Genomic DNA, 20885 nt, shown 5'->3' with positions numbered 1-20885 from the left:
AGAGGCTGGGACTATGTGTTGGTGCATTATGGCAAATCCTATTCACCCACACCAACCAGCATTAAGGTAAGACCCACTTACCGGTATATCTGGCCATTCAGGATCAAGCTACAGTTGGGAATGGAGAAGTGGGAAAAGAGAATCCTTTAAAGGCAAAAGTTACCATATGTGCTTTAAAGACTACAATGAGGAGCGTAATAACTCAATGCAATGGAGCAAAAGATAATACAGTAACAGGAAATATTTAATTTTCCAATCTCCACTTTCCATTTTTATAAACTGAAAAAAAAATTAATATATTACAAAATATCTGTACAGAGACAAAGGTACAACCAAAAAAAGGCGCGCTCAGTCTCAAAACAAAACTCAGGAGAGGTACAAGAAGGTGTTGGTATCAGACACTTTTCTGCTGGGGAACACAGTGGCTACAGCTTTTAGACATTGGTGTTAAACCCAAAGATGATCTAACATTAAGAAGAAGAAAAAAGAGGGGTGAATAATCATCTAATGAGTTCCCTGTAACCTGTACCACCAGCTTATAATCACAGACAGTTTGTTTTTTCTTTGTAAAATCCTTTAGTCTTCTACGTACAGAGTCCCTCAGGATAAATTCAGATATGGCTAACGAAAGGGAGTAAACAAACGCTTCCACCACCCTCCTTGCCCAGGATCACAAATACAAAGTAGAAGTTTGTGCCCCTTCGATCTACAGCTCCCTTCATCAGAAATTGAGCCACTTTCTCTCATCTGTCCTAGAGTCACCTGTGCAATGGAATTAATGTCTTCATGGTGCACTTAAGTAAACGCATTTTGGATGGAGCTCAGGAACTTTCCCCCCCCCCCACTCTCATTCTAACTAGGAGAGATTTAATTCTGTCCAACTTTGCTCAGCATGTTTAAAGGGATAACAGATGAACAGCAAATACCATTTCCCCTCCCGCCAAGATCCCCTGGTATTCAAAGGCATGACCCAATGCTCACTGAAATAGATGGGTGCTGGATCAGGTTGAATATCAGGTGCATAGGGGGGGCGGGAGGGTGTTTAAACTTAAAATCAAACAAACAAAAAATTCAGATTTTGTCTTGTTTTTAGATTCAGACTTGAAAGGGGAAATGAAAATCCACTTTCACATTACCACTGCCTTTGGGATCCCCAGCATGGTTTTAGGGCATCCTGCATAATTTATTATTGAATGATGCAATCAAAGAAACAAAATCAATGTAATAGCATTTGATGGTTTGTGACACAAATACGTGTATAGAAACAGCATGAACGGCTGTTCTCTTTATTCACGCTTATGGGGAAGCTGGCAGGACAAGTCAGGGTTCACAGCATTGCTTCTTTTCAGAGCCAAGTTTTACTACAAAAGCCAAGACAGATAGTGCCCTCGCATCTTGAGAGTTGCTCCACCCAGACAGACCGAGGAGCTCAACTAAAGTCAATACAGGCCTGGTCTCATGGAGCAGCTCACAAGACTGAGGTTCTTGACTAGAACTCCTGGAATTCAGTTCTGTTAGAAAGCGAATAGCACATAGATGGGGCCACATCAGAAGAATTCAAGTAGATTTTTGTTTTCCCCTAACGAACACTAGTTTTGGGGAGGCGGACAAATCCGTGGATGAAAACTGGTAACAAAAGTGGAAAGGAAATAAAAAATTAAAGAAAGAAAAGGATGCATCTGCTTCCTGCACAGACTCAGGACTGTAACACAATTCTCCTTCCAAAATTCAAACAGGCTTGGGAGGAAGAGCAGGACAACTAAAAATGTGCCAGAATGTCTGACAGCTGCATGTTGAAAAGAAAAATATATATATGTATATTTAAATAAAATGTCTGGAGAGGTTATTCTGTTTTATTTAGTGCACTCTGCATTTTTACAGTACTATTTTTGCACATTAGGCATTAACTGGCAATTGAAAAAAAATCCACAAATTTACACTTGGAATTTTGCAAAGTGTGTTACTAGTCTTTGCTGAATTGACAATATAAGGATTTGCTATTTTAGTCATACAAATGGACTCGTATATATTACAGGATAATATATATTCTCTCTCCTTCTTCCACCTGCCTCTGGAAAGCTTTTCCCTACAGTCACTTGTCTGTGTTAATAAGGCAGATTTTTGCCCTGTAGGTCACGATGCACCACCTGCTGGGGGTAGGGCGTGGCTTTTATTTTTTTTTTAAAAAAAAACAAGAAAATAAATCCTTTTGCAATGATCAGAAGGTCTCACGGCCATAAAGTTTCTGATCCATTTTACACATCAACGCTGTCATTTTAAAAATTAAAAGAATAGATGTACGTTTTCCTTCAGAAAAGCCCACTTTGAAGAAAAATCCCCAAAATGTGTATTCTTGTTTTATTAATTTGTTTTTGTTTTTTGTTTTGAAGCCTTACTGAAGTGGACACCATTGCAATGTTCTGCAGGAGAAGAAAATCCATTGTAAATACTTTCTTGACCACACCAAAAATATATATGTATACAGAAATGATACATTAACCCTCGAAGTACGCAAACGCTGTCAGCCTGATTTAAAACAGCAGACACACACACCACCAGCCCTGAGAGCATGACTGACATTTACAAAAGACACTCCCAGCTGGCAAAGTTTCCCTGCCAGAAAATTTCTGCTTTAAATCTTAAAATGTTTTAGATTTTAAGTATTACAAAGGTTTTTTTCTTGCTGTTGTTTTAAAGTCAGGAGTTCTCTTAGGCTCTTGAGTTTCTAAAAAGACCATTTCCACTGCAAATGTATGGAGGAATAATAATAATAATTAAAAAAAAACCCCAAAGAGCCCTTTCAAAAGCCAGTGCACTAAGGCTGCCATCAAAACACACCATCTAGGATCTGGGAGGGAGCGAGACTGAGCTTGTGATCTCCCAAGTGTAAAACTTTGAGAGACGATCTGACCTGAAAAGAAAGAGGGTGAGGGGGTGTCCAGCAACCTAGTGGAAAGAAGGGACGCTAAATAAAAATTTGTAATACAAACCAGTGCCATATCCTGGTTCTCCAAATCCAGTATAGGTGATCTAGGCACCATTCCATGAATACTTTAAATAAAAAGACTGGGGACAAAAAATTGCCTTGGGAAACGGACCCTCTCCGAGTCCTACCTGAACACCAAGATGGTTCTCTTTCTGAGAAGCCCGAGTGCCAGGCAAGTAAAACATTTTTATTTCCTTTTTCCATTTTTTTCTCCTTTTCCAAACGATTCCCCACCATCTGCAGACTAAGGCAGAAACCAACTAACCAGGTGAGAAGTTTGGCTAGCAAAATGCCCAGTTAGGATTCTTACAGTATTTTGGAGGGCACCGGCTAGCAGCCTAGCGAGCAAGGAATACAACATAGAGCTTTGCAGTAGCCGAAATGTAGACAATACCTCGCTCTGGCAAAAAAAAAAAAAAATAATAAAATAATAATAATTCATTTCACTAAAGGTTGAGAGGCAAGGGAGGGAAGGAGATCATCACAAAACTCAAGTCTCTTAATAAGGAACCCCTCTGCCCCTTCCCCCTCTTGGAGGCACTCTACTAGGCCCACGATAGGCCTTCCCATAAATGCCCCAGTTGTGACCTGTTCCTGTCCCGCTGGAGCCAGCAGTCCCTGGCCCCAGCTCGCTGTAGTTTTGAATTTTGGCCTCTGGGTGTGCCAGTGTGTTGTTGCTCCCCTCAGCTTTTACAAAGGACTGCCCAATAACCGAATGTAACGCTATGGGGACTCTGGTGAAACGGAGGTCCTGGTCCCCTGGAAACTGGACAGATCCTGTGCCCTGGTAATTGCTCGCCTCCCCATGGTGGCTCACAGAGCCCAAAAAGGTCCTGCTTTTCCCCAGAGTCTGGGCAGAGGGTTCTGTTAAAGTTTGGCCAGCATTCCGCTCGTCAGCACTGAATCCCCCCTCCGACTCCTCAGTGCCGTAAGTCCTGGACGACTGTGATCTGACGTAATCCGCAGATCTCAAGGCTTGGTGATCCTGCGTCGAGTGGCTTAGCGGCTCCGCCTCTTGCTGAGAAAAAAGCTGCAGCAGAGCAGCCGTCACAGCTGGGTTCAACTCCTGTGCTGCACTGGAGAGATCTCCTTCAGACAGAGGAGGTGGAGGCGGTGGTGGTCCAGGGGGCTCAGGGGGTCTCTTCTCTGGTGGGAGAATGCGAGGAGGACATGCTGTGGAAGGGTTACTTCTTTTAAACAACATCTTAAATCACATGTTAGCAGATATCAATACATTTACAGAAAACAAACAGCCCACCACTGGAGACAGCCTGCTTTCTGGGATGGACAGAGAAAGAGGCGGAGTTTTTAAAGCTGGTAATCCTTGAAAGACAAGTGTACAGTTCATTAACATTTTCCCCTGCTCTTACTCCCCCACCTCCCCACATTCTTGGTTCATCAAACACTGCTGCCCTAACACACGGGTACCTGTGAATACAATTCCTACTTCTAGATCAAAGACTAACGCAGCGAGGGAGAGAAAGACAGATGCGAATCACATGACAGAGTGTGCGCCTTGAAAGCGCTACCTCTTGCTGCTGCAAAAGGACATAAGGCGTCAATGCTCTATTAATACACTTACTGGCAGCTGTATCTCGGGGCTAACTGTATGCAATTTTACTGATGAAGCATGGACCCACCGTGTAAAAATCAAGATCAAGTTTTGACCAAGATCCGAGCCTTAGAGTAAAACGTAATTTCCCTTCTTCACTACTTAGGAAGCTTGTGACAAGAATTATATTTTTTACTTGGTTTGTTTTATAGCAGCTTAAGAAATAAATTTGCACAAGGACAGTCTTAAAAAAATATATATAAAACACTTAGAAGTATAAAAATGTTTTCACATGATTTACAGATTGCCAGTTACAAAAGGACAATCAGTTTCTTTTGTGCTCTGTTTTGCCCAGATTTGAACGAATGAGGATGTTTGTTTCAAAAGGATCTCCCCTTATGAGACCAAAATATTTTCTGCACTTTGTCATGGTCACAACTCTGTCACTGGTGCCTATTTACTCCTGCTACTGAGTCAGTGGTAAGAACAAAGCGTTCTGCTTTCTTACATCACAACAGTGAAGGGTTCCATCCCATTCCCAGTTAAAGTGCAGTCACAGACAGAAAAGTGACTATGCATTTAAAAAAAAAAAAAAAAAAAACAGAAAGAAGGCAATTTCCTATTGGACATATCTGCTTCCCTAGGTGTCTTTGTGGCAGTGTGCTGGCTTTACTGAAAAAAACAGTCCTGGCTCTTGTTAGGCTTGCAGAGCCAGTGCAGCCGTAAGAATGTGATTCAACGTGAGCTCATTGTCAACAACACGATCAGCTGAATGGATAATGATTCTTGTTATTACCGATGATGTTATAAGATGCAGCAAGGACATAGCCTGAGAGCCAGAGCCTTGGTGGAATTTGCCACAATGGTAATTAAGAAAATCATCTTTTGACCTCAAGCAGATCAGATTTGGTCAGAACATAAAGCACACACTTCCCTGTAATATTTTTAAGTTTACTTTTCTATTAATTGCTCTTTAAAACTAGGTTGTGTTAGAATCCAGAGGACAAGCAAGACTCTTTTGGGCCACTGCCCATTTTTCAAATAGTTAATAATAATACAAGATGTTGCACTGTACTTGAACCTGTTCTACAATAATTATATTTCAGTACTGGGGCAAAAGTATGATCATGACTAAATTCTGATGGGTGTGTGCATTTGGATGGAGTGATTGCTATTACTGAAAAGCAAGGTCTTCAACTGTATTGCAGAGAGGAGCTGTGAATAAGGTTGAAAGCGGTTCTCCGGAGAAATAAGTTGTAATTCATATGCAGCAGAAGCTTCTATAATCTGCTTCTCCTATCATCCTGTGTCGCTCTGTTGGCACTAATGGAAAATATGAATGCACATTTAAACTCACCTCTGGAAAGGAAATCCAAGATTCCACTGGCACAAGCAAAATCTTTTAGAAACAAACCTCTCCCTCTCTCACTATCTTAGGAATGAGCACTCAGCTCAATTTTGTTCAAGTCTGTTGAATTTTAGGACTCATGAAAATGAGAGACAGCATTAGAACGGTCTAAAACCAGGCGTAGCGAAGCCAGGTGTGCCAGCTTTTTCCTTACAGAACTGCTGCTGCATTCCCTGCCAATCCCATCCCCAACACACTTCAGTCTTTTCTATATATATTTTTGCATGTGTGAGAAAGACCACTACGATGTTAAGAGGAATTAGTCACTGTGAGGCTCTGATACCCCGTGCAAAACCTGCCTGCATGTGTATAAATGCAACATGAATTTATTAGCACAGTATCACTGGCCAATGTTAATCAGCCACTGGGCACTGGATCATACCAAAAAAGAACTCATCGGGTTTGTCTTCTACAAGAGGAATCTTTTCAGGCTTCACTGCCCATTCCCCACCCTGTTGAAGGATTTTAAGTGCTCTGGAGAAGTGAGGTGGCCTGACCAATTTTTGAAATATCTGTGGTGTGCTTGGCTACTCAGGAAGTTTTAACCATCTGCCCTAGCTGCTCAAGCCTATTTATGAGATTCTGCTGCACCCAGTCTCAAATAAAGCGACTTGAGTGAGTGGCCAGTCACCTCCCACAGAGAGTCCTGCAGTCTGACACACTACCAAAGCTGGTGTAAGCCTGGCACCATGCTTCTTTTCATCCCTTCGTAAATCACCCTCTTTACAATGCACAAGAGGCCTGGCTCCCCACAGTCACAGTTATAAACTAGATGCACTTTTATGGAATGCTTAAGATTCCTCAGAAGGGTGAATGGCACCCAAGGTCCACAAGCAACAGTCACGATTATTTACCTGTGCTTTCCTCCTGATGCGTGGTAGGAGTTTTCCTTGGCCCACGTTGCTCACTGCTCTTTTCCCCGTTGCTTTCCTCCAGGTTTACAGCAGGTTCCTGGGTCTTCATCAGCTGACTCAGAAGAACAGCCAGCATGTTCTGCATATCTCCCTGAGTGCTAGCCGCTTCTGGGGTTGTCTGCTCCTCTGGCGGCTGGACCTCTGTGGTTGGCTCTTCTTCTATGGCTTCCTCCAGGGCCACTTTCTGAGAGTCCTGCTGCTGAGTTGTGACTTCTGTCAGAGCACTGATGGACTGGTTGAGAGCTTCCAGCTGCTGCTGCATCTCTGGGTTAGAATGTACGTTTAACAGCTGGGCCATCTGTGGGACACTGAGATCCGTCTGGCTCTGCAGCAAGTTCAGTAAAACAGCCAGTTCGCTTTGATTCAGCTGCTGCGTGATGTCTCCAAGGCCTGCAGAGAATACAAGAAGCGTCACAGAAAGCGGTTCAGGAGAGGCATAGCACATAAGTGCAGAACCATTCCTTTGGAAAAGCAGAGCAGAAAACCCACCCCCCAACCTTTCAAAAGCAAGGAGGGAGTTTTAGGAAAGGAATTCCATGTTAAAGTTTGCTCAAGTACCTCCTGACGATCTCCTCGGTTTGGGCACTTAGCGTTTGGCTGTTCTGGCTGATTTTTATCCCCCTTTGTGTGGTTAATATTTTACATTCACCTAGCACTTTCCAACCAGAATTCCCCAGAGTGCTTTGCAGACCAGAAGTGCTTCCTTCAGCCCTGAAAAGCAGGTCCTTGTGGGTTGGAATGCAGCAGCTGTTTAACAGCACACATGACAATCTGGGGCAGAAAGTGCAGCAGCGTAGGCATCCAATCAAAATGGGAGGGGAAATTGTACTGGGAAAAATGTAATTTCTCACGCTGGAATCTGGTCAGAGAGCATGTGGGACTGGGCCCTGTTAAGCATGTGTCAAAGTCTCATCTGAAATATGACACCACCAAGGGCACAGCCTCCCTTTGCACCAAGCTGGAGCACAGCATCTGACTCAGCGGCCGACTCAGAGGAAAGCGCCATTTGTTGCTGAATCACCAAGCTGTGAGTACACTGTCAGATAACCAGTAAGAAATTAGCCGGGGTATTTTATTTTATACTTTGTTCTTTTTTGCAAAACCGTCAGAAGCTTGAAAACAAGCTTCCGTTACTTGTCAGGCAAATAGCAAGCTGGGATTTCTGATTTTCCACGTCACTCGGCATGTTTTATTGTTCCCTCATTCACCCAACCCCATTCGTCTTCTTTCAGCCGCATGCTGCATCCCAACGCACAATCTCACTGGGGCATGGACTGTCTTCTTTGTCCTTTGTCTGTACAGCACCTAGAACAAAGGGGTCCTGACCTGACTGAGGTTCCTTGGTGCTTCCATAATACAGACAACAGATTTGTTTAGAAAACGTTGCATATGTCTATTTCCAGGAGTCAATATGGCTCCCTTGCGTTTACTTAATATTTAGACACCAGCATGAATAGATAGTGTAAGGTCCTGATCCTGCAAATGTTTACTACCAGGCATAATATTTACTACAATGATTAATGGGCAAAAATCCATTGATCCCAGCAGAGAATTTGGACTTTGCCTACAAGATATTCCCAGCTCCTCCTACTCTGAAAGTTAGTCATTATAATGCAACACACAATTAGGTCAAAAACAGTTACAGAATAGAATTCTTAGGTCATCCAGTCCATCCGCCTGCCAGTGCACGATTGTTTCCTTCAGTATATTCTCAGATACTTTGCTGGTCTTAAGTGACTCACAAGATTCTCTTTCATGTTTGTTGTCATATAGGAATACATGCAAAGGAGCAGAGGGTGTATAATTGTATGTACTAGGCGCTCATTTCCTCTCTATGTAAAGTATACTCCAGCTGATTATAAATTCCACCAGGAGCCTTCAGAGACCGGCTGGAAACATTTGCAACTGACAAAGTTCCCACTGGAATAGACACAGGAAACTGTTGTGACAACATCAAACTGACCTATTGCATCTCCAGCACCAGGCTCTATCTTGAGCTGGACAGGCTGTGGGTGTGCCGGGCTGCTGCTGTTCTTCACAGCGTCTGTGCTCGTTACAGAGGTAGTTTCTTTCCGAGAAACTTTAGACGACGGAGGCTCCTCCACTGTTATCCCACTTTGCCGCTGTCGTCGGCGTTTCTTGCTCCACAGCTCATGGCAATCCTGCCAGTGAGGGAGGCTGGAAGAGGACAAAACTTGATGAGAGAAGAAACATAGGAAAAGCGATGAGAAGTCCTGAGTTAAACCTTACATGGGCTGGGGAAGTTCTCAGTAACACAAAGGTTTCAGAGTAACAGCCGTGTTAGTCTGTATTCGCAAAAAGAAAAGGAGGACTTGTGGCACCTTAGAGACTAACCAATTTATTAGAGCATGAGCTTTCGTGAGACATTGTTCTGATGGCAGCAACATTACCAAACAAGGAGGGGTTTGTGTCCTACAGTGATGAAGGAGACATTACTGTGCTCACACCGCTTAAACTGTACAGGGATCTTAATTAAGTCAGGGCTAGATTAGCTTTGAGGCATGTAGCTCCTAGTTAGGACTCAATAAAAGGGTAACTGGGTGAAATTCTATGGCCTGGGACAGACAGAAGACTCAGATTAGATGATCTAATATAGGGGTTCTCAAACTTTATTGCACTGTGATCCCCTTCTGACAACAAAAATTACTACATGACCCCAGGAAGGGGGACTGAAGCCTACACCCACCCAAGCCCCACTGCCCCAAATGGGCGGGAGGGCGCGCATCAAAGCCAAAGCCAAAGCCTGGGCGGTGGGGCTTCCACTTCAACCCTGGGCAGTAGGGGGTCAGACTTTGGCCCCGTGTGGTGGCGTTCGGGCTTTGGCCCTGAGCCCCAGCAAGTCTAACGCCAGCCCTGATAACCCCATTAAAAAGGGGTTCATGACCCACAGTTTGAGAACCGCTGATCTAATGGTCCTGTAAGGATAAGGCCTTTTCCTGTAGCCATATTATAAGACCTAAGGTCTTTGTCTGCAGCCATATTAAGAGCAGCAGCCATTAGCTTAGAAGCAGGAAGTCATCCTCACATTCCATCTCAATTACATTAAAACAATGTCATCTCAGGCTGTTAGGAAGGAATCCTGTCCTAATGGCACCTACTATAACCAGATAAACGGATTTTAAGATGGTTAAAGAAAACTTAGTTTGACAGCATCCTGTCGGTCAAGAAATCGCTTATCAATAGTTGTGAAATCCTCATTTCTTTATTGTTTTGTCATTATGGTCCCCACTTCTCTATTGTTTGTCTGTATGATCTCTGTCTTGTTCATTGATTGTTTCTGTCTGTTACATAATTAATTTTACTAGGTGTAAATTAATTAAGGTGGCGGGATGATTAGGTTAGAGAATTTTGTTACAGTATGTTAGGTTTGGTTAGTAAAATTTTAGTAAAATGATTGGGCTAAGTTAAGGCACAGCTAAGCAGGACTCAAGTTTCACTATATAAACTGGGGTCCAAAAGAAAGTTCTTTGGGAACCAACTCCAGGACACAGCCCCAAGATCAGAGCTCAACACTCTGCCAACCACACCGTGCAGAAGCTGGAGTCCTCCAGATGACCTGATCCTGTCTAGCCATCAGGCAAAGTTAATCTGTCTTACTGGGAGTGATGAGCATTGTATGTGTAGCGTGTGCATTCTGTTTTGGTGATTGTTAACAAACAGAGGGTAAGTAGGATATTACTGTGTAAGGCTCTTTCACTGGTAAAAGATCCTGTAAACTCACAAAAGATTAAGCCCTGAGTCCACAAGGAATGAGTGTTTGCTCTGAGCCCAGAGCCCACGGAGGGTAAAGTTAGGTGCCTTTTGCCTGGAGCCCTAGGAACTGGGAAAGGGTGGTGGTGCCTACATTAACCGGGTTATGCCTCGAACCCTAGGAACTAGGTAGGAAGTGGGTTCTCTAGAGTGTGCAAGTGATAGATAATTTTGTGCGGGTAACAGTCCCTTTTGGCCTTAAAAAAAAAAAATCGAAAACCTCAATCTAGTTCACAGGCCCAGGAAAAACCCAGACTCCCATTTCACTGCCTTGCATATGTCTGGATTCCTCATTTGGAGCGTTAAGAGAGTTCAGTGCCTCGCTGAGACCTTTCAAACAATCCAAGTATGTTTATAGTTTTGGGTTTTGCTTGGGAACAGCCAGCTGCTCCAGCAGATTTCTAAACCCAAACCCATCAGGGCCTGGCCATTCATGTGACGTGCTAAATTGCGAGACAAAGTGATGGTCTCATGACGGGGCTGCCCTTGGCAGCTCTAAAGGGGTCACAGGTATTTCAAAGCCCGTCATCCCTGCATACGGAGACACAAAGGAACAGGGTTTCACTATCAGTGTGCTCTGTGGGTGGAGCTGTGTGATGCTACTCAACAGCAAGCCTTCTAGCCAATTAATAAGCAGTATTAACGAACTCAAAAGGCCCAGCCAATCCTCCTTGGCAAAGAGGTTGGGGGTTTTTAATGATACTTTACCGTTCTATATCATCTTCCATCAGAGGATCTCAGAGCACTTTACAAGCATTACTAAAGTGAACTTCAGCCCCTGTGAGAGATAAGTGGTATCCCCATTTTACAGAGGGGAGAGGCAAAAGAGACACTAAGGTAAAGTGACTTGCCCACAGCCACACGGCTGGGGCAGAGCAGAGCAAAGAGCCTAGGAATCCTAGCTCAGGCCACCACTTTTGGCAAACTGCAGTGGGTGATGCCCATCAATACGTACTCTGGAGGAGCCATCTTGCCGAGGTCCACATCCTTAAGAAAATCGCTCTGCAAGGCCTGTTCTGCCGTGCAACGTTTGCTGGGGTCCAGCGTCAGCATGTGGTCCAGCAGATCAAGAGCAGCCGAAGGAACGCTGGGTGAAGATTATGGGGACCAGGTCAGAATTAAGAGGCTGTTCTAAAAGGAGAGGGCTCAGAAAATGGCTTGACCACTCCCCTTGAGACATGGGAAGACCCACTCAGTCCAAATTAATGTTGGAGTCGTACCGGCTCAAGCAAGGAACACACTCCAAAGTATCTGTGGCACAAAAAACAGACACTGGATTCATAATATTTTCAGTGTCACTTTAGCCATTAGTGACTTTAAATTCCTATTTGAAGCCACAAGGCAAATCACATGATTAAGGTCTTCCAGAGACCATGCACACCACTGTCCTTGGAGGCAGACAATTGCAGCTTTCTGGGATAGCTGGCCCCTTGGGCCTGGTTCTCATGAAGGGAGTCTTGACAGGCTGATGCTGTCCTGAAAGTTTCCTAGCCAGTGGATTTAAAGTGAGCGCTGCAAAGAGCTGTGGGTGGGGTTAGAAGGCAGCTCATTCTTGAGCAACAATCATGGGGTAGAAATTCAAAGAGGTGTTGATAGGCCACCTCCAGCTTTCCTGGGACAGGAAAGAGTCCCCCAGGAGGGCACAGTGAAATGGGAGAACTGTCCCTTCATCCCACCACCACCTGCCGTGCCACCTAAAGTAGAAGGCAGCCAGTGGACATTACAGTGCCATCACTAGCAAGCAGTTACAGAAGGTCACAAAGCCACAAAGACAGTCACTCATCTCCTCTCTTATCAAACTCACAAAGAGAACTCCTCCCGTAGGCGCCTTCGGTATTGCTTCTTCGGTTTCATAGTGTTGAAGTAGGGCAGCTTGATGACGTCTGGCCACACAGCTGGGCAGGGGCTCCCGCAGAGCCGGCTACAAGAGAACCGGGGAACAAGAACACAGTCAGCATGCGCAGCACAGACAGCAGGAGAAGAAGAAGAGCTGCCCAAGTGAAACAATTTCCTCTCTGAATCAGCTTAGCATACAGACAGCCCAGGTCTGAGGACACACTGAGGAGAATTAGACAAAAGCTCAGGTAAAAGCAGTATCAGAAAGACAGAGGCTTACCTTGGTTTTAAAACCATTTGACAGACAAGAGTTTTCAGTGCTGATCTCTATTTTTGCAGGAGTGATTTTTACACTCAAATACTTACACCCTCACTTCACTATTGGTGTAAATATGAATAGTCAGGCATCAACCTGGTTTGCAAGCACAAACACCTAGAGGCCTAACTACTTGTATCTGGAGTTACGGTCATTGCTGGTCTCACTTTGCAAACTGATTAGGGTTCGAGAACGGCTGTGACACCGAAGACTAAGTGCATGAGCAGGTTCCCCAGTACTACTACTCAGACATGCGTGCACAATGCTTTACCTGATTAATTCAAGCTGAGCCAGTTCCAGATTGGCTTGAAAAATAGGCTTCTTTGTAAACAGCTCCCCGAGGATACAACTGGAAGAGGAAAACCGACAGGTCATGACAGCAGACACTGGGGACGATCATTTGACTAGTGTTGCATTTCTGGCTATAAGCAGCTTTGCCTGAGGGTTCATTTGCATCCGAGCTCAAAACTTGGAGCTGACCAACTAACCTGCGTGCGAAGAGTCAGCCATCACATGCATTTAGGGAGCAACACTTGCCAGTGGCCCTGTTAAGATGTCACACCTGCGACATATTAACTCTTCTCAGGCAAAGGGAAATGTAAACAGGATCATGAAGGCTTAGCTAGGCTAGTCTATAAGAAATTGCCAGCAGTATTTCACCTGCCTTGAAAAAGATAAATTGAGTCTATTATACCTCCAGCTAGGAAAAAAATAGAGGAGGGAAGAGTTCAGTCTCCATTATCCATTCAATTCCCGGCCTCTGTGGTGAGCCTTCCGACAGGAGTACCAATTAGTGCCAAATATAGCAGTGGTCTGATGTGGGCACCTGGGCTAACAACTCTTTCTCTGTTGGACACTGAACAACAACTTGACTTCATAGTCACAGTTTTCAGAAGGGATCGGCACTCTCAGATTGGGGCCAAATTGTCAAGAGAGCTGAGTTCCCACTAAAAGGCCAACATAAGCAAGCAGATTTACAAAACAGAGCTCGGCCTGTCATGTGCTGAGCTCAGCTGAAAATTCATCCGAAAGCATCACAAAGAAAGCTGCTGGGTGCTGAGCCCTTTGGAAAATCTGGCCCCACCTGTGGATCCTGCATTCTTGAAACTCAAGTTCTGAGATTCTTTAAAAATCTTGCTAAATTCACAGGCATCAAATTGCTCTGGTGGCTATATAAGGCCACTGGAAAGCCCTGAGTTCTCCAATTTGTGATCTTGTATGGATATTGCTCTCTTCTGAGAAATCTAAACTTCCTTTAGCTTCTCTGTTTAAATAAAGTTTCCTTGATTCCGAAGAACCTCCATCATGTCATCAATTCATTGATGCACTGAGTCAGCAAGCTGCACAAAATGAACAAAGAGCACCTGAGAAATGAACTTCCCTTGCGCACCTTAATGGGGCATTAACTTCAAGGCTTACTAGTTAAAATTTAAATAGTAATGACATCTAAGCAAGTGGTTTAGAACTAAACACAACGATGCCTCAGTCCCTGTAAAAAGCTAACTAGGTAAATTTTATGCTACTGTTCTTCAATACTAATGTACACTGGCCTTCCGACACGCGTTCAAATATTCCACACTCGCTCTTAAGAGTCCTTAATAAATGTTTCAGTTACTTGGGTGGTAAGGCACCCTTATTTTGGATCCAGTTTAAAAATATTTTAGACTCCGCCTCAAGTTTTTTCATAAAGATATTTACAAAGCTAATACAAATTTCACTGGGTTAACGTCAACTGTTATAGCTAGAGAGAAAACTCTGCTAAAGAGGCCTTTTCTCTACTCCTGTCCCCACTACAGCTCAGTCAGGGATTCACAGACATGGCATGGTCACAGTTTGTAGCACAGAATCGACTTAACCATGTTCTGTAACCATGCTAAATCCTTGGACAGGGTCCAATAATCACCAAACCTGTCATCTAGGTTTTGACTGCAGCACCTTTGTTTACCCGGTGTAGCAGAAGAATGAAATTCCACCTAGATCTCTTTGACCCCATGGAGATTTTGCCAGTTTAGAAAAAAATAAAATAAAATCTTCGGACTTGTAAACTGAGCTAGTTTGACGTAGAAGTCAACGAGAGAGAATATACAAATTCTACAAAGGTCCTTTGTGCAGAATATTAACTGCATTGGATTTGGAATTTACCCAAAGTTTGCTAACTAAGCATGGCTGAAACTATACCAGGGATGAAGGAAGTGAAAAGAAAGAGGCATTACTTTAGTAGGTGGGCTACGTATAGTAATGGTAGTGGTCTTACATATGTCAAAAAAAGAAAGTCATTATAACCAGGAATTAAGCCCTTTACAGGGAAAGATACAGCTACGAATTTTTAGCAGACCATCCCCAAGTTTCCATTTAGACGAACCCTTGTGTTAAAAGTTTAATTAATGATAGTTCTGGAAAAGACACAAGGGTTTTCGGAACTTCTCAAATGTTGCAGAGACGCGATCAAGTGGAACCTACCTGTATGGTTACTATTGCACGACCAACAGATACAACACATTACACAAGGCTGTTCTGTCAGAACCTTTAGAACCACATTTGGACTCTTTCGGATTCTCACAGCTCAAACAAAATGCTACCGAATAAAACGAGGCACTTACCCACAGCTCCACACGTCTATGGCTGGTGTGTAACGCTCCTCGCCTAGCAGCAATTCTGGAGGTCGATACCATAATGTAATGACTTTATTGGTGTATGGACGGCTGGAAGGTAAGATGACAGACTTACATTTGTACAGTTCTTTTCACGTCAGTGGATCCCAAAATGCTTTAAGAACCATGGCCTTCGCTTTCAAACACAGGGGCCTAGAATTAGGCAGTTAAACAAGAGCAGCCTGGTTTTCAGAAGTGTGGGGGAGGGGGCACACAGTTCCTCTGTAAGTCAATGAGAGCTGTAGGTGGGCCACATGTCTGAAAATCAGGCCACTTCTTTAAGTGGCTAGCCTCAGAAATCCTTGCCGATACACCCACATACACAAATCACCTAACCCAGCACTGAAGTGCAGCTAACTCTAAACTGGAAGGTAGCTGAGGTTTAACAGCAACCCTGCTGAAAAGTTAAAGTAGGAAGTGAAAAATAATGGTACAAAAATTTGAAGAGCAGACTCATGGCAGTCAAGGAAGTGAAACTTCTGCACAGTCAGCTGGGTTTGTCTAAAGAAAGGCTATTAGACAGCTGGCATAGTATTACACATTTACTCTATAAAGGGGCTGCCGGCTAGCTTCCCAGGCTGACCGAGTACTGGGGCATCAGGAGACTCAGTGGTTCAATTCACATATGTTAGCAAATTCCCCCTTTGAGTGACTTACCTCTCTTCAGAGCTGTACAGTCGAGCAAGTCCAAAATCTGCAAGTTTGATCTGCCCACTGAAAAACACAAGCACAACTATGGGCATGAGTTACAGATGGGATCACTTGCTGAAATAGAAAGAAAGGTAACAGAAAGGACCAAGGACAACTGGTGTTTGGCAACTGCTCATGTTGGATATGCCTGTCTGATTTTTAACAGATCCTATGCTCTATGGAAGGATAGACATACAAGCATTCAATTTCACGACCATCACAAATGGGCATGTGGCTGCAGTGACTTGCAGTGTTACGATCAGATTCTATCAGTTTTAATTTGCCCTCACTGGCGTTCAGATGGCGACCTGAAGAATCCTAGAAAACTGTCTCCAATTTGTAACCTATCCCACTGCATCCAGCGACTTTAGCAGAAGACTACATAGGAAGTCATTCTGACACCTCTATGCCACTCCTAAAACTGGTCTCCAGGTGGTCAACAGTGAGGGACATCGGAGCTCACATCCAATACACTGCCACCACCACAATCCCAGCCTCTAAACAGCTAAGGAATTAAACTCTGACAGTGCAGAGCATGGGTGGCGTCTGCAGGCGATGGGAAGTGGGGAGGAACAGTCAGAAAAATCCAGAGACATTGAGAGAGAGGAAGACTCCTTTCCCACATTATTTATGCCAACAAAGGACTCAGTGGAGATGGTGCTGGAATAAACCCATTATATTCTCCCCCAGGGACTTTGAGACTTGAACCTAGCAGCAATAGCTGCAGGAATACTCCTTTGGGCTCTTTCACTGAACAAACACCTTATTTATTACAACTCAGCCTTCCCACAATGTTCTTTATGACATTTTGTTGCAGATGGTTTTCAGTAGCAAGGTTTAACCTTGTGATGCACCCGGAATGATCCATTCCAGGATGCCATTTCCTATTCAAAAGGCATATATGTTTCCTTTAACATAACCAAACAAGTCCCCTAAATACTAGTATTAAATAAGCAACATTTTTGTTGAAATGCTGTGGAGTCAGAAACTGCACCCAGACACGGTTTGCCATCCTTAAGAGACTGAGATAAGGAGCAGTAAGTTTGCCAGCAAAAGGTCTCTTCTGCAGAGGTTGCCGCCAACAGGAAGTTAAGCAGAAGGTTATTAGGTTCATTCACCTTTGGTTAAAGAAAACTCCTATTACAGATAGGATATTACCTATTGCTTAATTAGAATATCTATCACTTCTGATGGAAACACACAGGAGACAGGACCACTACAGCAGATAAGATCCTTGTATTCTTTCCCATAATCTAAATGAATCAGTGAGCTATCATCTCACAGCTCAAATTAGCCAGTTTGATGAAATCATCATCTACCCTATCCAGTACCAAGTTACCTGTTGTTTAATAAGATGTTGGAACATTTAATGTCTCGATGAAGGAAGTTCTTTTTGTGACAATAATCCAGCCCCTCCATCAACTGTTTCATGAAAGACTTGATATGGTCCTCTGAGAAATGCACCAGGCCGGATTCTAGCAGCCCCATGAGGTCATGGTCCATGTATTCAAACACAAGGTAAAAGGCACCTGCCACAGAAACAAAGTTTAAGACAGGGGGTGAAAAGTAGAGTCAAAAGTTTCAATGTTTTTGGTTATGTAGAGGAATTGCTTCAAGATAAAGGCCAAGATTTAGAAAAAGGTGACTTGTGATTTTATATGCTCAGCTGCATACTTCTGAGGCAGGGGGTGAGGAGGGGAGGGGGTCTGATCTCCAGAGGGCAGGAGCTCAGCACTTTTCTTTTCATGGAAAGCGACAAAAGGCCAGAGTGGAAGCATTACCATAAGCTACCTATGGCATCAAGGACTTGAATCTGCTGGAAAAAGGGACTCTCCAAGTGCAACCTAAAAGGGCTGTGTTTTTAAAAGCACCATCAAACTTAGAAGTGAGACAGGATGGGAAACCTTCCATACCATTAACTGGCTCTTGAGACAGGCAACGTTATCCAGCATAATAAAGGGACTGCCCAGTGCTGGGGGAAAAATGCTACAGCTAAACCAGCAAAGGCAAACTCAGTTTTAAAGACTGATCATTCACAAACCTCCCAGGACAGAAACAAGTATACTTTACCCTTGGGACGCACTAAGTGTGCATCGGCTCTGTAAAGTGACAGGACTCTAAGATTGGTACCGTGGCATTCCACATTCATTGCCTCCCAATCACATTCATCTCAAGCATGCTTAGTTTACAAGAACAAATATATTTCTTCTAACAGACAGTTCTGCAAAGTCAACCTGGACCCTTGTACAGCACCACCATTATTAAAGGATCTGCAGCCCATTTTTACACCTATGAAAATCCACAGTCTTCAATAGGAACAGGGTTGCTCAGGTGTAACTGATTAAGATTTAAGCAACAATTCTGTTGTTGATGCACAAAGGACAGACTTCAGCTCACTCTCAGCTCACAAACTCCCCCCACACCTCCCATTTTAGACAGTCTGATACCCTGCAGAGCCAATGCAGCCAAGGGAGAAGACGCTGGAGTCTTCTCTTTAGAGCATCAGAGTAATTCATTATGTTGATACCAGTTTCCAAATGGCGTAACTATTGATCTCGGCCTCTAGCAGCTCATGAGCTAATGCTGCTATAAGACTGCCGCAAAGCTGGATACTTGGACTAGTATGAATGCTTGGAGTCTTGGGAACACTTCCAAGTAATGATTCTGTACCAGTGATCAGAAAACGCATGTTCTGTTGCAGGCAACCCACAAAAAGGATAATATCTGGTACCGAAGCAAAATCAGTAGCAGGCTGTGGAGATTTTGTTGCTGTGATCTGCAGTCATAAAATACATGTAGATTTTTTTTTTTTTTTAATCCAGATGCAGACACATAGCAACAGGCAATTCTAGAGTTTTCTCTAGCAAGAAACCCTATAATAAATCAGAACTGTATCAGATTTCTAGACCCACCCTTACACCAGGATAGTAAACAAGGTGCTGGAGACATTTCTGTTAGTTCAACCACACTATGCAGCTAGCAATACCTTTGTCCTTTTTGAAGTCCAGTGCATCTTGTTTGTCTGTAACAATTTCCTTCATGTTAACAACGCTGCGATGGATCAACTGCCGAAGGATTTTAATCTCGCGGATGGCCGTTATGGGGAAGCCTTCCTTCTCATTGTCCAATCGCACTTTCTTTAAAGCCACCAGTTCACCTGTCAAAACAAGTCAGTGTCAAAGTGTTTGTGGATAGATACTCCAAATGATAAACTCTTGATGCTGTCCCGCCTCTGGCCTGCCCAGGCCTTTGAGTTTGGTCTTTTTATGATTAGTTTTCATTAAGAAAACTGCTCATTCAGTCTTTAATTATGTTCTTAGCAAAGACCTTTCCAGGTTCCAGTTACATTGGTAATAGAAGAACATTGCAATCTGAAGACAGTTAGGGATGGGCAACTTTAAGGTAGTAGATGGCCACAAAAGCCACTAAAACCCTTTGGGCTGGGGCATATGTATGTTGGGTCCTGCCCCCAGAGGGTGTGACACAGTGTATGTGTGTCGGGTCCTGGCCTCCAGGGTGGGAGATGAAGAGTGAGTCCACCTGACAGCGACGGCTATTGTCCCAGAAGGTTAGGCCCAGCTACCTGATCCGGCCCACTGGTTCTCACCATGTGATGCCTTGCCCCACATGCTGCTAGATGCCTGCCCTAAGCTGGGCTGTGGCGGGCCAAATAAGATGATCTGGTGGGCCTGCTGCTGCCCATCCCTGCACGAAGACATTTTCCAAAAAAGTTACATGGCTCAATCTGAACTCTATCTTAAAGTATTTTTTTGCTTGCGAATACTATTTCACTAGTTCAACACAAAAGAGCTACTCAGTGAAGTGGTGGTTAGAACCAGACAGAGGGTATCAGAATTCCTGGTTTCTATTCCCAGCTCTGCAAACGGCTAACTATGTTACTTTCCCAAAGTCAGTTCAAACCATGTGGCGTGGTTTCTCAATCTGAAAAATGAGGACGCCACCTTCTTCACACAGGAATAGGGCTTGTGAGATTCAGTGTTTGTAAAGCATTTTGAGATCCTGAGATGAAAGACATCCTAGAAATGCAAGGTACATGACAATAGAGCTTCACTAATTTGCACTGACTGGGAGACAACACAAATTAGCAAGTGGACAGCACACTAAAGAGCAAGGATCCCACCATCGCAGAACGTGGTTTGTTCATTTAATCTGGAATTGATTTGTTATACTTTGTAATTCACTGGAAAACGCACTGTAGGACATTGGGTGAAACACTTCGTATTAAGCAAACTCACTATCTACAATGCTGTCTCATCTACTAAAACTTTGCTAAGTGGGGAGAGAACACCATCTATGTGCAAACTATAAAGTGCAGGATTAGCAAACTCTCCCATAGTATACCCACACAAAACCAGAAACATTGAGAGCAATAGATGCTACAATACTAAGCAGAGAAAGGTGAGTTAAGAACAGGATCACAGTTTTGTTTAACTTATTTGCTTTGGTCACTCTACGTTAGAGTCTTTGTTGTGCCAATGATCTCATCTGTGGCTTGAGAGACAGCAGCCATGAAAACAAATTTGTGGGTTTACAGGATGGAGTAACATTGTGGATGCACATGGGGAGATTTTCACAGGAACAAAAGAACAGTTAGGTGCCAACTTCCAAAGAAGGCCAATGGGGTTTGGGAAGCCTTGCTCCCTGAGAGTCCTCTGAAAGTCCACATTCCAAAGTCCATTACTGGTCATGGTGGTATTCCCCATTGAGTAGTAACAGCACTAAAACTGGAATGAGCTTTTA

At 43.7% G+C, this 20885-nt stretch overlaps 1 protein-coding gene across 6 annotated transcripts in view; it reads right to left on the bottom strand.

Moving 5' to 3' along the window:
* Window positions 1-20885, bottom strand: part of CDK12 (cyclin dependent kinase 12) — a 72612-nt gene that overhangs the window by 34776 nt on the left and 16951 nt on the right. For 2 of the 6 annotated variants that reach the window (XM_073326201.2, XM_073326206.2), the window contains 10 exons: window positions 19111-19281; window positions 17464-17653; window positions 16092-16148; window positions 15384-15485; window positions 13055-13132; window positions 12436-12552; window positions 11587-11718; window positions 8824-9038; window positions 6801-7250; window positions 224-4159 (listed from right to left, as the gene is read on the bottom strand). In XM_073326201.2, coding sequence (XP_073182302.1) covers window positions 3486-4159; window positions 6801-7250; window positions 8824-9038; window positions 11587-11718; window positions 12436-12552; window positions 13055-13132; window positions 15384-15485; window positions 16092-16148; window positions 17464-17653; window positions 19111-19281 — 2186 coding nt within the window. In that variant the 3' untranslated portion in view covers window positions 224-3485. The other 4 variants (XR_012156417.2, XM_073326205.2, XM_073326202.2 and 1 more) reach the window with 3 other exon arrangements.

Source organism: Lepidochelys kempii, chromosome 27, assembly GCF_965140285.1.
Source record: "Lepidochelys kempii isolate rLepKem1 chromosome 27, rLepKem1.hap1, whole genome shotgun sequence".
Taxonomy (NCBI): Eukaryota; Metazoa; Chordata; order Testudines; family Cheloniidae; genus Lepidochelys; species Lepidochelys kempii.
Note: the sequence above shows the minus strand (reverse complement) of the source record. Positions and strands in the feature narration are given on the sequence as shown.